At 37.5% G+C, this 14,186-nt stretch overlaps 2 protein-coding genes across 2 annotated transcripts in view; one reads left to right on the top strand and one right to left on the bottom strand.

Moving 5' to 3' along the window:
* The window catches only part of LOC145998916 (uncharacterized), a 281,190-nt gene that overhangs the window by 63,638 nt on the left and 203,366 nt on the right, over positions 1 to 14,186 (bottom strand). The gene's annotated exons all lie outside the window — the stretch shown is intronic.
* Positions 1,229 to 13,781, top strand: LOC145985833 (uncharacterized). Its single transcript, XM_083119930.1, has 2 exons — positions 1,229 to 1,325; positions 12,515 to 13,781. The coding sequence occupies exons 1-2, from the start codon at positions 1,314 to 1,316 to the stop codon at positions 13,247 to 13,249; spliced, it is 747 nt and encodes a 248-aa protein (XP_082976056.1). The 5' UTR covers positions 1,229 to 1,313; the 3' UTR covers positions 13,250 to 13,781.

The following is a 14,186-nucleotide window of genomic DNA, read 5'->3' as shown; positions in this document are numbered from 1 at the left end:
TCAACACCAGATGGAAAACAATGGATTTAAGACCTAAAAGGGAAAGTTATATCCTTCTTTTTATGGAACTTCTGGGCACACTATATCGTCGCTTTTTCTACCCCTGTTGGAAAACTTGAGCAGGCCGACGACTGTGACTTGCGAATGAAACAATAAATGAAGCCGGTCTCCGTGAATGGTGTCGCCGTAATATGTTACGGAGCTAGAGGTCGAAGGTTCGAATCCTGCTCAGGCGTCAATGTTATCATTGTGGTTGTTCAATCACCACTTCATTAGTTCATCAATGATCGTGACCGTCGCGATTAACCGAATGAGTAGAAAAGTGGTGTAAAATAACTGAAACAGAAAAAATGAAAGCAATAGATGAAGGAGAAAATACTGCCTTAGCCAGGACTCGAACCTAAGAGTTCTTGGTTTCCAGCATGATACAATAACCAATTAGATACCGACGTTGGCATGCTAATGTACGAGTATTTATTATTGAAATTTTTGTTATTTTAAATTGCCTTTCTGTCACTTTTGGCTAGCGTCGATGAGGGTGAGTAATCATTAGATGAAATTGATGGAGGGGCACTGATGAAGTACAGCAATGTCAGGTCGGGACTTGAACCCAGTAAGAGATCGAAAGGCGACCACTTAACGCGTTCATCCACCGAACCGGCAGTATACGATTGCACGAATTAAAATACCACATCAGTTTCATTAACCATTAACGTAAGAAATTATTAACAAGTTGGGAAGCGTATGACGCACAGTATATCCAAAATTGCGCGTATAAGGAAGTGCTTGTGTATCATTCGGATCCACTTGAATCTATTGCTGGAAAGCCGGCATCAGGTAGCACAAGGTACTACATTTTTCTTGCTCCACATTCATCCGTGATTCCAATCGAGATATTACCATAACGTTACATCCTGTCTTCCTTTGCGTGAGCGCTCTTTCTATTTTAATCGCCTTAGAAGAACATGGCCAGAGTTTTTCACTTAATCTCCTCGCACCAGTTATAAAATCCACCAACCATGAAATCGTTGCCTGCATTTCTTCGTTCCTTCCCCACCCCTCCCCCTCCCTGCCATTGCAGCGTGTTTTATCCGTTTTGCCAACGGAATAGACCCCTCCCTCCTCCGCACTACCTTGCACGTTCATTCGCTTTCACTGTTTGTGAACAAGGGCAATATTCTTTATTCCTCCCCTACTTTCATAGTTTTGCATTCGCCCCTTCTCGTGTTTTATAAGGACTGGTTAGCAGAGTAGACAGCGTAGTTCTTGTGTGGTCTTCCTTGAGTCAGTCACCGGCTCGTAAGCAAGAAGCCATGAACATGTTTGTAAGTAGTTAGTTACTTGTGCGAGATTTGTGAACTAACTGTGTAACTTTGGCTCAGAAGTGTCATTCTCAGTTATTAAATTAAGCCAAAAAAGTGTGTCTTGTGCTACAATGATATATATATATATATATATATATATATATATATATATATATATATATATATATATGATCAATAAGGTTTGAGAATGTCCACTTTATGAACAGATAGGCTCATCGGGACTGGAACTACAGTTTAAAGTAGGTTCCGAACCACTGAGTGCCTTCACCGGCTAAAGAGCGCTGGACGCCCTGATACAATGCGACAGAGCTACCACTACACCATCTGGGAGGTCTGGTTAGAGAGCTGAAACATAAACAAATATTCTGGTATTGGTATAAGATGTAATGAATGCCAGCCTCTCATTGTAGGTGATTTCCTACCGGACCTAACCGTGGTTCAGATAGATACGCAATAATTTGAACGGCTCTTCCAGTCCGACAAGTTCTCGAAGTGTGGTCGATATATCGATATCTTTTTCCGTTGAATTTTAGCCGATAATAGTGTTGCATGGCATACAATGAAACTTTCTAATTAATTCAACTGTTATTGCGCCGATCGCATTATATCGTCTTTCATAAAAATACACGTAGTCAGTCGCAAATTGTCTAGCAACCAGGGAAGTATAAATGTCGTCACAATTTGTTACAAAGGAGTTCAGTATCGTGAATCATTATGAATATGTTATTCGTTACCTCCATATTTGCAAGGGCAAAGTATTTGCAATTACTCCGCTGCTATGTACATTTAAATCCACTTTACATGAACCAAAAATATTGCAACTATTTCCGCCGATGTTTGAATTATCTATTTTTTTCTGTTTCTCAAGATTTTATTTGTTATAATGATTTCGATTCAATTGCATCCGGTAACCACTCACCGTGTAAGTACATCGACCTCGAAATTTCTTATATCAAAACTTTATATTTAAACTGAAGAATAATTAGACCAGCAAATGAAAATGTTTCCTTCCTTCTTTTGTTCTACTTGGACTTGCCCTACAATTTTCAAAAGCGAGATTCAAACTGCTAAGACATGTCTACCACCTGGAATCGAACCCTCGACCCGTTGACTATTAGATACTCCTTTATATGGTCTTGGATTTGTATCCTATAATGCGAGATAATCAATAACATAATGTTAATTGTTCATTGGAATCGCCAAAAAGTAAAAAATAGCATGGCTTTTGTTATTAAGTCTGACTAAATGTGCAGTAAGCGTAAATATTGTTTGTATTCATCAAATTAAAAGCACACTGGTTTGCACAGTTACATATCAAAATAAACTGAAGTGTACAGGATAGCGTGTCATTCAAGGGTAGGAATTCATACAGAGCAAACGGTGATGGCAAATGTCAAGGAATTCCATATTCTGTAGCTAAATGTAGCGATTTTATGTGCCGATTGTAGATTGTTAATTTGATTGTAGTTCGGCTATGTTAAATCGCAATTTATACCTCTGTAGGTTAGAGACGACTGTGGGCCTTCAACAACAAACCAATATCCTGACCAAGAATCGAACCAGAAAATTTGGAGTCGAAACACACTGGCATAATTGTAAATGTTAATTGTGTTAAATATTATATTGCTAGCGAACTAAGACAATCTTAAGTACTTACATTTGTCAATTTCAATAGGAAAATTTTACCATCTAGTATGCAAACAGATAAGTTTAGAGAAAGGGGAAAATACTGCTTCCAATAACACTAAGAGTTTTACGTTGCATGTTAAAAACCATTCATACTTTCTTCTTTCATTAAACATTAATGTGATGAAAGGTTTTGTATTTATTGATGAGAGAAATCTTTGGGAAAATCTCAGGCGAATAGGCTCATAAAATTTCCTTTGTGTGCGAATCTAATTTGTATCACAATGAAGAAGCAGGAATTGCCGTCGTTGTAAAAATCACAGAACAGACGGAATGGTATGTTGGTTTTGGTTTAATTATAATCAGATTAATTCTCACATTATAAATAGAAATTAATTGTTTAATACTCCAATTAAATTTGATGTAAAGTAATATTCATGTCTTTTTTAACGAGGGAAATTGCCGGTTTGTCTATTTTCTCGCCACCAGGTTCGAGTCCCGACCTGGTCATGGGTGATGCTCCTTCATTAATTTCATCTGAACACCCCTCATTCTCTTCGTCGCGATTAGCCGAAAGTGTCAGAAAAGCGACATTGAAAAACAAAATAGGTATATACAATATAAACAAGGAAAGTTGAAGATGGCATTAACAGTGGAAAATTGCACCATTTATTTTTTAAACTCAATCAGTGCTTAAAGTGAAAATTGTTAAGTGGGGGATGTTTGCTTGAACGTTGTGACTAGCTTTGGAATGCTGCTATGTTGTAACACTAAACCCAACACCTATTTCGAAGCAATGAGTACAAGTATAAACGTGATACATATTTTTTTCTTTCTTTCTTTCTTTAGGGGTTTTAGCTGTTACATCGTAGAAACAAGTACCCTGCATTTTTATGTAAATATGTAGCTCTTCAATGTTACCTTTAATTTTACATCAAATTACACTTTCTTAGATATTTTTATACTACAGACAAATTTGTATGTAATGAATATAATTTCTATATTTGTGTTGTTGAAATTAAAGAGGATAAAGGAGTTTACTTGGTAGAGGGTTTGCTCTCATTAGCAGATTTTCGTAAAATATCTCCCTTTCTTTTTCATAACATGGACACTGAAATATTGCATGATGAGCATCCTCCTGTTCTACCTTCCATTGGGAAGTATAAGATACACTGAGTGGATTTCTTTTAGCTAAAAACATAGCAAAAGAAATAACAATTAAATTGAAAAAAAAAAAACTTATTTAGGCTACCCAAGAAACACGTGGAATATTGTTAATTGTCTGATTGTTTATTTAAGTTATTATGAAGTTGTCATGGTTTAGATTCCTGTTCAAGGATTATTATTTGCTTTGATCTCAAAAGGTAGGTTCGATTAATATCTGTTCTTAAAATATATTTCACATGATTCTTTTCACTTTCGTAATGCGTCTGACCGAATCGGAGACATGTTGTAATAGAAGAGGTAAAATCGTTTAAGTGTGAATTTGGGTTTCAAGCAGTGGCGTAAATAACACCCCCGAAACCCCCGCGGTGCGAGGAGCGCACGAGCTTCGGGGGCGCAGTAAGAATGATAAATTAAGAAAGACCGTTAGTTTACAAAATTTTCCCTTTCAACGTTAAAATATATTTTCAACCAAATATATTATATTTTTATGCTCATACAACTGCGGGGGTTGTTTTTTAAAGTTCATTTAAAGAGAGCAAGAAGCCCTTCTTCAACACCCTTTATTCCGTTCCCCAATGTACCTTAATCATGACACAGCGTAACGCAGAGAGAATTATTTTACCTATTCAGCTGTGGCGTAAATAACACTTTAATTATGCAATTTGTAAAGGGAAAATTAATTATAAGAGAGGTTTATATATAAGAATCAAAGAAATGGAGTTACTTTTTCAATAGGAAGCTATGTTTTCTTTCTAAATTGAAAAAAACAACTTATAAGGGGTGTACCACGGCAACGTTTCATTTTTTTAAAGTAGAAATGTAAAATTTATTCTGCAAAACTATGTGATTGCAAGGAGAAACTACGCCTAATATCCCCCTTTTTCGTTAGATTTTTTTTTATTGGAGGTAAAACTAAAGGCAGATATGTGTACGTACTATGCAGTAACTGTCAATTTTGTTAAATGTTAAGGCAAGAAAGTATCCTAGTTACGTAGGAGCCGGTCAAGGGGATTATAGGAGTAATATGTGCTATATTTATAACCTTTTGAGGCATCTAATGTTCTTTCATTTATAAGAACACGAAATATGCCGAATTCACTTCAATGCATGTATGACATATAGTGCGTGGAAAAATCTTAAAAATGTTCAAACAATGTTGAAAATTGAAGTTTAAGTTCACTTTATGCACAGATAGGCTATTCGGGACTGGAGCTTAAGTGGGAGCCGAACTACAATGTGTCTCCACCGGGTATCGTACCCGGGACCCCTTGATTACAAGCCAAAAGCTCTTGTAGAATTGTCATGTTGAAGCATTCAGCATATTTCCATGTATATTTTTTTATAGTTTGTCTGTTGTCTAATCTTTTGTACCAGTTTTTACATTTATTCAAATTACTTGTATGCATTTTTATACTTGTATATTCTTAAATAATATGAATGTAGGCGTGAATTAATATTTTAGAAAGAGAAGCTTTCTTTTTAACGAGTAGGGGTGTACAACTGGGAAGTGCGGGGGGGGGGGCGCAGAGCTTTGTTAGTTACGCTACTGGTTTCAAGTTCAAGTACGTAGAAATCTAACATTTTCAGAACGTTTCAAGTTAAGCTAGGTGTATATTGGCAGAAATTAATGTGGCACACATCAAATTCCTTTCTCCTCATTAACGTTAAGAAGGGGAACTTTCGATTCATGCCATAAACATCGATTGTGGGTTATTTCTTGCTGATTGAGCCGTCTGCACTGTTATTTCATCCAGCCATTCTAAAAGTGTCGAACTGGAGCAAACTGAATACTTCAAATATTGGTTTCGAATAAAAGAAGGCGAAAATCAAAGAAAAGCAGGGATCGAGTCCTGATAGGATAAATAAACATACCCTATTATTTTTCGATTTCACTTTCAAACCCATGTCCAGGCCAGGGTTTGAATCTGGAACCGTTCGTAGCGAGATCATAAGTTGCTCGCTCAACGCCTTGGCCAAAGAGGTAGCAATGTTGAATTTCTGAAAAGTAATTTGTGTTCTGCCACTTGTATACATCCACAAGCTCTCATATCAACTTCTATTTCCGTCCGACACCAGGGCCGCTTAGATTGTCTCTTCTTCGCCTCTTGGTTCTCCGTGAAGGAAATTGTACCCTTGTCCTTAAAATCACTAGAAACATACCAATTTGTTGTTTGTAACATTGATGACTGGGTGCGTGTTGCATACATTCGACTAACATTAGTTCAGCCATAGTTTTCTTTATTAATTATTTATTTATTGCAGGTTAAACGAAGAACCAATACACGAGTAAATGACACTCTTAATGTGCAACCAGATATTTAGAAAAATGGAAAGAAAATTTAATTCATTTTAGATTAGCGAAAGGGAGTGTTCATTGGAAAAATAAAAACGTTGAATATTGGTGAAAAGGAGAACTTGCATGAAACTGTCTTTTGACCACAAAACGCAGTAGTTTGAAGGAACTAGAACAAAATGTACAAGTTAAACGTTATTGTGTAACAAAAAAATGTAATTCAGAAAATTCTGCCACACGTTGTGTCACGCACGGATGGCACGCATCAGTGACTCCGCCTGATGGAAAAAACAAAAACCATCTGAAACTCCACGAGAGTTAATTTAACGCAAGGTTATTAGAAGTATAGGTTGGGCCAATCCGTTGTTTACTCGTGATGACGAAACGACGGTAAGAGGTGAATTTATCCATGAAATGAATTCCAAATCTATGCGCTAGTGTTGCACTATGCAGATAGGAAACCATGCCAGAAACTGAACACACGAAATCGAGTACACAAATGAGCATTTCCACCCATTTACATTTTGTGGCTTCAGACAAATTGAAAATAAATATAGATAGTTACTTATTGTTATGCAGGACAGAATATTATTGATCGGAACGGGAATTTTTTTAAAATCCCGACATTCGGGACGGGAAATATTCGCAATTTTTCGACTAGTCAAATTCTCATTTTCACCTTAAATGATTTTCTTTGCATTTCTGGAATGAAAACTAACAATTTCCGATAAGTTCCAGACACTTGTAATGCAGAAAACGTCAAGAATTGATACCGTTTTAAAATGACCATTCGGTATTTCTCGACTGCTCGGGATCCAGAAAAGTAGGGAAGTCATTTGCTGTAGTCGGGATAGGGACGGAATTTTTCTTTCCGATCCCGGTCCAGACTTTTCGAGATACCGCACACCACTTGTTATTATTATTTATTTTAGTTCAGCACAAGATACATCTTCCAAGTACGTTGAACATAATATATACGATATATACGTTTTTCAAAAGGATTCTTCGGTCACCGAGCTTTGGATTCGTGTGGGAACGCTAACGTGAATCATGCTAATGCTAGAATCTGCAGTGCGCATTTCTGCCCAGAAGATTATGTACGTAATCTGAAAAGTCAACTTTTAGGTTTACATCGAAGAAAGATCCTTAAGCAAGATACCTTCGACTCCTTATTATGAGCAGGAATGTAGGGAGTATAATCCTGGTAAATACTTCGCCTACCATTTCTTTACCATTGGTGTACAATTCTCTCTCGCTTTTTCCCTACATATTCGCATAAAGCAATAAAAATACAAACTGCTAACTTTTCATTCCATTTTGGTTATTTATTAAACGATACGTGTTTGTATTTATATTTGATAAATTTACTTTGCTCTTCCGGCCATTGAAGTCAATTGAGATGATGAAGAAGTGATAAAATAGATGAATGGCCAATCACAGTTCCCCTTACTTATAAGAGCGACCACAAGAAAAAGAACCTTCCTCCTCTTCCGTTCAACTCGGACTATAAGAGAGCATGCTCCACTCTCCCCCTCCCCTCCACACTGGAGTACGGTGCACAGGAGTTGCGAGTCTGCGCAGGTTTCTTTGCTTGTGGTTCCACTATAATAGTAATATAAAATTGTACACTCACCTCACTTAGTTCTCCGGCAGTTTGCATCATATTTGGAGAAGATACAATTCAATCTATAGTTGTACGTACACTGTATATAACACACCTTATTACTGACTTCCTTGACCCTGGATGTACAGGGTCAAGGAAAACAAAGAAATGAGCATAATTTTCTCTTCGGTGAAGATGTTGAACCTAAACCAAAAAAACTCAAATAATGAATTCGACAATGTAAATTGATGAGATTTAGTAAATCATTTGATGAAGTGAACTAATTCTGAGTGGACTAATCGCAAAGGACATAATCAGCTCAGATCCTATTACTTCTTCATGCTATGTGACGTAAAGTTTCCGCCCAACCGTTTGACGGCGTTAGTGGTTATCGCATCTCCTTTTCCACAGCCTGTAGTACACATCCTCATCTAGACATTGTTCTTGTTCTGGTGTTTAATATCTGCATACTGCAACACTGTCGTTTTGTCATTTCACGTGACTTCACATTGAAGTGATGCATTCACTTGGCCGGTTACACGTCATCGCACGCAAAAACTTCAACCGTTACCATGGTTTTGGGCCAGGGCTGATTTAACGTTTCAACTGAATTATGCACTCTTGAACTGAAACGGATTGTAACGTTTCTGTGCTCGCGCAGTATGCTTGCCACTTTACTTTAGATTTACACCCGATACTTCCTGAATGATTTGCAATCCTCGCCACAAAATTACGTAGATCAGTTCACAGACTGTTACGAACGAATCTGGCGCAAACGCACATCCACATTCCACATTCCAGCGTTTTACAACGCATGCTTGTGGATAAAAGAGAAAGTCGATTTTTTTCCCCCTCTTAATGATTTGTTCAGCAGAGAATGTCTACGCTAGCAATAATGCAAGTTGTCTGTTGCAGATTATCGGATGCTAATTTATGTGTTGGAACAATCTTGATGTTTTTACTGGAAAATGCAAGAACTCGAACATGGTCAAGTTGGCACGCTTTTACATCAATCTTGATTTGCACGCAAATTTTGCCGTTGATACGGAGGCAAATTATTAGTTGTTTGCACATTGGCTACAAGGTATAGCATACACATACAGACAAAGTACAGTATTATTCAGAGTCTTCTCTGGTGATGGAAAGTAGCGATATCCACTGATATGCTAAATACTATTTTGCTTGACCCAGATATCGAGTACCAACTTAAAATGTTTGGTTTGAAAGTGCACATCTTCCTATGTACATCGCAAAGGGTGATCGAAGAATGTATGTGTTGAAAATGCCGAATCTAAAGAAAACATTGGTTGAAAGTCTAGTAAGGAATCAAAATGAGAGAGTTCGGTAATTTAAAGAGAACAGTACATGAAGATGAAATTTGTTAAACGGGAGATGAATTAAGAGCCAAAATTGCTGAATTGCAGAGCTCAGTTGATGATGATGATGCATTTCAAAGAATATATCCACGAACTATCATTCGGTCTAAACCTTTTAATTATATTTGCTAATATAGAATAACTAATTGAAATTTTGTGAAATTGGTGAAATGAAAAGTGGCACGATATGCTGTAGGTATATCGTCACAAAGATAAATGAATATACATATTATTGTTACTTCATGCAATATTAACTCGTGATTCATTTCCAATCTACGTTGTTTCCCTTAGCAGCAATTATGATTTTACTGAAACATGTTGCACAGTTACCGCTGTCCATAAATGTAACACTAGTTCTTAAAACATTAGTCGTGGTCATAATCTTAGGCGTAACTTGGTGGGGGCAAGAGGGCACTCGCTCCCAGAAATTTCCTGGTTTATTAAAATTTACATGCTACAGCTAGTTTTTTAACCTTCTGTACTTGAGGTTCATGCTCTGCTCGTTCTCCACTCAAAGTTAGTTCCCAAGTTATGCTGCTGTCATAAATTATCACTTTCCGAATCCTACTCCACTACATTTAACACTTACTTTTGCATTGGTGTCTTTTACCTTCCTTTACGTAACAACGTGTGTTCATAAAATGTGATAATATGGGAACATATTCACGTAATAACTGTGTAAAAATATTTCACGTAAAATGTTAACCACATGCACTGATTCACTGGAGCAGAAATTAAATTGTGGAAGCCTAACCAGATTAATACTTTCCAGTCTCCGCTTTCTAATAAATGCGGAAATCAGTATATCTTCCCGTGATGATGACTACGCATGTACGTACACCATTTAATTAATTTTCAGCATATTTGTTTCACAAACTTCCTTCATTCCATAGAACTTTCGCTCTTTTTTTCTGAAAGTGAGAGTAAAACTACCCTTGTGTAACTGATGCGATGCGACTGATACATTGTTTCCCCAACATGGACGAGTTAGCAAACTAAACGTTAATTTCCTCCCAGTGGGTATTGCGAAGTATCTTCGTTGAATATTTTCTGCTCGTTCAATAAATGGGCTCTAATCAAACTAGTCTCTTTGTTTCAAATAAATTAAACGTGAAAGAATGGTGGACGCCATATGCCTCTAAAACTTGCAATGTTTGTTTGTACATTATTTCTTCCTTGTATTATTGAACACACTGTTCCATTTATAAGGATAATGACATGGGTTATGCGAAATTGAACTTGATATTCTCGATTTCTTGCAATCTATTTCTTACAGTGGTATATTTTCGATCACTGAACTAAGTCTAGAGGTAATTAATAATATATTAATTCACCTGTACGAACTTAATATGCCTGTTACTAATAACAACAAATTTCCTCTACAGTCATGATTAGCCAAAACTGGCATAAACAAGAATACAGATTATAAGAAAATAACAGGAAATTTCTCTTGTTTTTTGTATAGTTTGTGTAAAATAAATAGCGAAGATCCAATGTGGCCGTATGCTTTTGTAACTTCAACCCTAGGAGAGAAATATCAATAGTAAAATTTTATATTGTATTTGTTAATTGTATTGTATGTTAACCATAAAAAAATAATGTAGTAGAATTAAATACAAGAAGTCAGTTTCCATATACTATTAAAAGTCAGTGGCACTAATATATGCATTGTAATCTTGCTGACAAGGACATTCAGTATCAGTGTCAAAATCTATTCATATAACATTTCTAGTTTTATTGTTTGTTACGTTCATCTACGTTGAAGTATTCTAGGTTGTTGAGGTTATTATACAGTAATTTTGACTTTTACAGTAGATTTCTGAAGATTTCACTGTTGCCAAAATACATAACTAGATACGCCGATTTTTTTAACAGCAAACTTTTTCTCATACATTTCATTTTACCATTTTTAGTAAATATGTTATAAAATCCAAACCTTAAGAACAGATTGAATGTATTTTGCCATCAGAATAGTATAATTATTAATTTTTCCTCAACAGTTGAGATGTACGTATATATATGACTGTGGTGTGTTCAGGAATTGAGTAAAGATGGGCCTTTATGACTAAAAGGAGGGACAAGTGTCCGTTCTTGAAACCCAGTGACAAGTATCCGACTTCGTTTTAGAAAAACTGGGCTAATGCATAGTTAAGAAAGAGAGTTGGGTACCATGGAAAAATAAATCACGTAATATTGATCTCACCAAATGTAAGGATAGTACCTTTGATTGGTCATTTGCGTGCAGGAACTCACCATATTACTGCTCATATTTCATCTGGAGAGACCCTCATGGTAGAATTTGAACCCGGAAGCATAATATGTACCGAAATCAATTTGCATAACATGAATTGAATACATGTATGCTCTTCTAAATAGTCTCAGTAATGATACATATTTATCTCTTAGTGCATAATGGAACTAAACAACAGGACTTTTAGAGCCATTTGAATAGAGCGAGTAATTTAGGAGAGGATGGGATCCAAAGTGCCTGGAAGCGACTTTTGTTAACTGCTGTAAATTTTGAGGTTTTGAGCTAAAAAATTTATGTCTCTAGATACCTTGGAGAGTTAATATTGCTTTGAGGGAATAATACGGTCGATCCATTTCAGTGAGCGACATTAAGTTGAGATTATGTAACAGCTATGCAACAGCTGGATCCCCGAGTCCAGATTTGTAGTTGAGCAAAATTAATCAATGCATTTAAATATAGCAACATTTTTTTAAAACTATTGTATCCAACTTTGGAAACGCACTTAGAGCGAGCAGAAAAACTAATCACTTCGAATTTAAAATAAACAAAACTTTGAAAGATAAAAGGGGAAACGTGACAGAGCATGTTAATTTGCCAAGGACTTCTCTAATGATATTTTGAGTCCATATGTAGGCATAGACTCTTTCTTCTAGAAAGTTCTTGCCAACCTCCGTGGTGGAGTGATTAGCACGGCGCGATACGACGCCACGGGCCCCGTTTCTAATCCCGGCCACTTTGTGAGTGTCCCTTTATCTATTACATCATATAATCATTCATCCTCATCTTCGCGATTAGCCAAAAGTGGCAGAAAAGCGAGGTAAAATAAATCAAGTCAATCACTCTAATGGGGTCTTTCTCTTTCTTCCATTGCAGTTAGCAGCAGTCATCTCCGCGACGTTGGCCGTGACACTGGCCCAATACCAACCAGGAACAGGCACTGGAGGCGGCGCCCAGTACTCTTCCGGAAGTGCAGGACAAGTCCGATACAACGACGTCCAGTACAGCAGCGACGGCACCAAGAAGATTCCGTTCTCCGCCATCCTCAACCAGAAACAGTCCTTGTCCGCCGACGGCGCCTTCAACTTCGCCTTCTCGGCCGACAACGGGCTCCAGCAGGGTGAGTCCATCAACCCCGATGGCACCAGGAAGGGCTCTTACTCCTACGTCGACCCTAGCGGAAAGACCATCACCGTGAAGTACGAAGCAGGAAAGGACGGTTTCAGGATCTTGGAGAGCCCCTTCCAGCAGCCATCTGCAGGAGCCGGTGCCACGGCTCCCGTGACTGGCTCTGCAGTACCTTACACCATCAGCCAGTACAAGGATGGCATCTTCCCGGTGAACCTCGCTGCCAGACCTCAGGCCCAGCTTGCACCTGCTCAGCCCGCTCAGTATTACAACCCTGGAGCTTATTCCCGAGGTCCCGCCCAGTTCCCTGCACAAGCCGGAGGATACCAACAGGCTGCGGGTGCCGCAGTCCAACCACGACCCGCACCGGTAGCCAGACCATATGCCTACCCTTCCAAGCCTGATGAAGTAGAAGATTACAAAGAAGATCCCAATGCACCTCACAGCTTCGGTCCTGGCTACTCTTTCGAATTCGCAGGATAGGAAGGGAGAAAATTAGCCATGCAAGTGGCTGAAGTTGTCAGCAAAGTGCAGTAAACGGGGAGGGGGGTTATGGATTCTTATCTACGCACGGTCTGCATCTTGACTGTTATATTAACAGAAACAGGAGCAGTCTCTGTCTGAATTCCTTCTTTTGCGGTGCGTTCTAAACTATTACCTTTTAAATCGCCTGACGGAGATGTACTTGTGCTGACTACTTTCTCTTAACTTGAACTAACTCCATCCTTCTCTTCTCTCAGAAAAATATTTCTTTCTTCAAATTACCACTTCTAATATGGTGTTGATATATCCTGAAATGCTTTCTCTCACTCGAATTAAGATTTACTTTATCATGTCTTCACCTGTAAGTTCCTATGAGACGACTTTTATTAATCCACTTATGTTGTAAAAGACAATGTTTCTTGCACATCAATATGTCCTATTTGCAACGGAATGTCATTCAATGCAATTATGCATGTAACAGAACAGTATGTTCTTTAAGAATACTAAATATATATTTTAATAAAACACTGAAACACTACATGTATGCGTCGATGTTTATACAAATTACCCTCACATTAACTGGTAGAATGTATTTAATAATAAATGTAAACATGTAACAAAATGGATAGACATAGGTAAGTAAATATGTATATTCTATATATTATTGGTATTTGTGTCTTTCTAAAGCGAGAGCATAATAGTTCGTTCCTAATTCTATATTATATTGCTATTTGGAATACTCAAGAAAACTACATGGTATTATACATGTTTTAGTTGTTTCTTTGAGTTTGCTTTTAAGTCCGCTTTATGCACAGAAAGGCTGATCACCACTTGATCTACATTTACGAGTGAGATCTGAACCATTATGTTCCTCCACCTGGTATCGAACACCGGACCGCTTGATTACAATGCGAGCGACGACGTTACCACTACGCCA

This window comes from Lepisma saccharinum, chromosome 1 (assembly GCF_977018435.1).
Source record: "Lepisma saccharinum chromosome 1, izLepSacc3.1, whole genome shotgun sequence".
Lineage (NCBI taxonomy): Eukaryota > Metazoa > Arthropoda > Insecta > Zygentoma > Lepismatidae > Lepisma > Lepisma saccharinum.
Note: the sequence above shows the minus strand (reverse complement) of the source record. Positions and strands in the feature narration are given on the sequence as shown.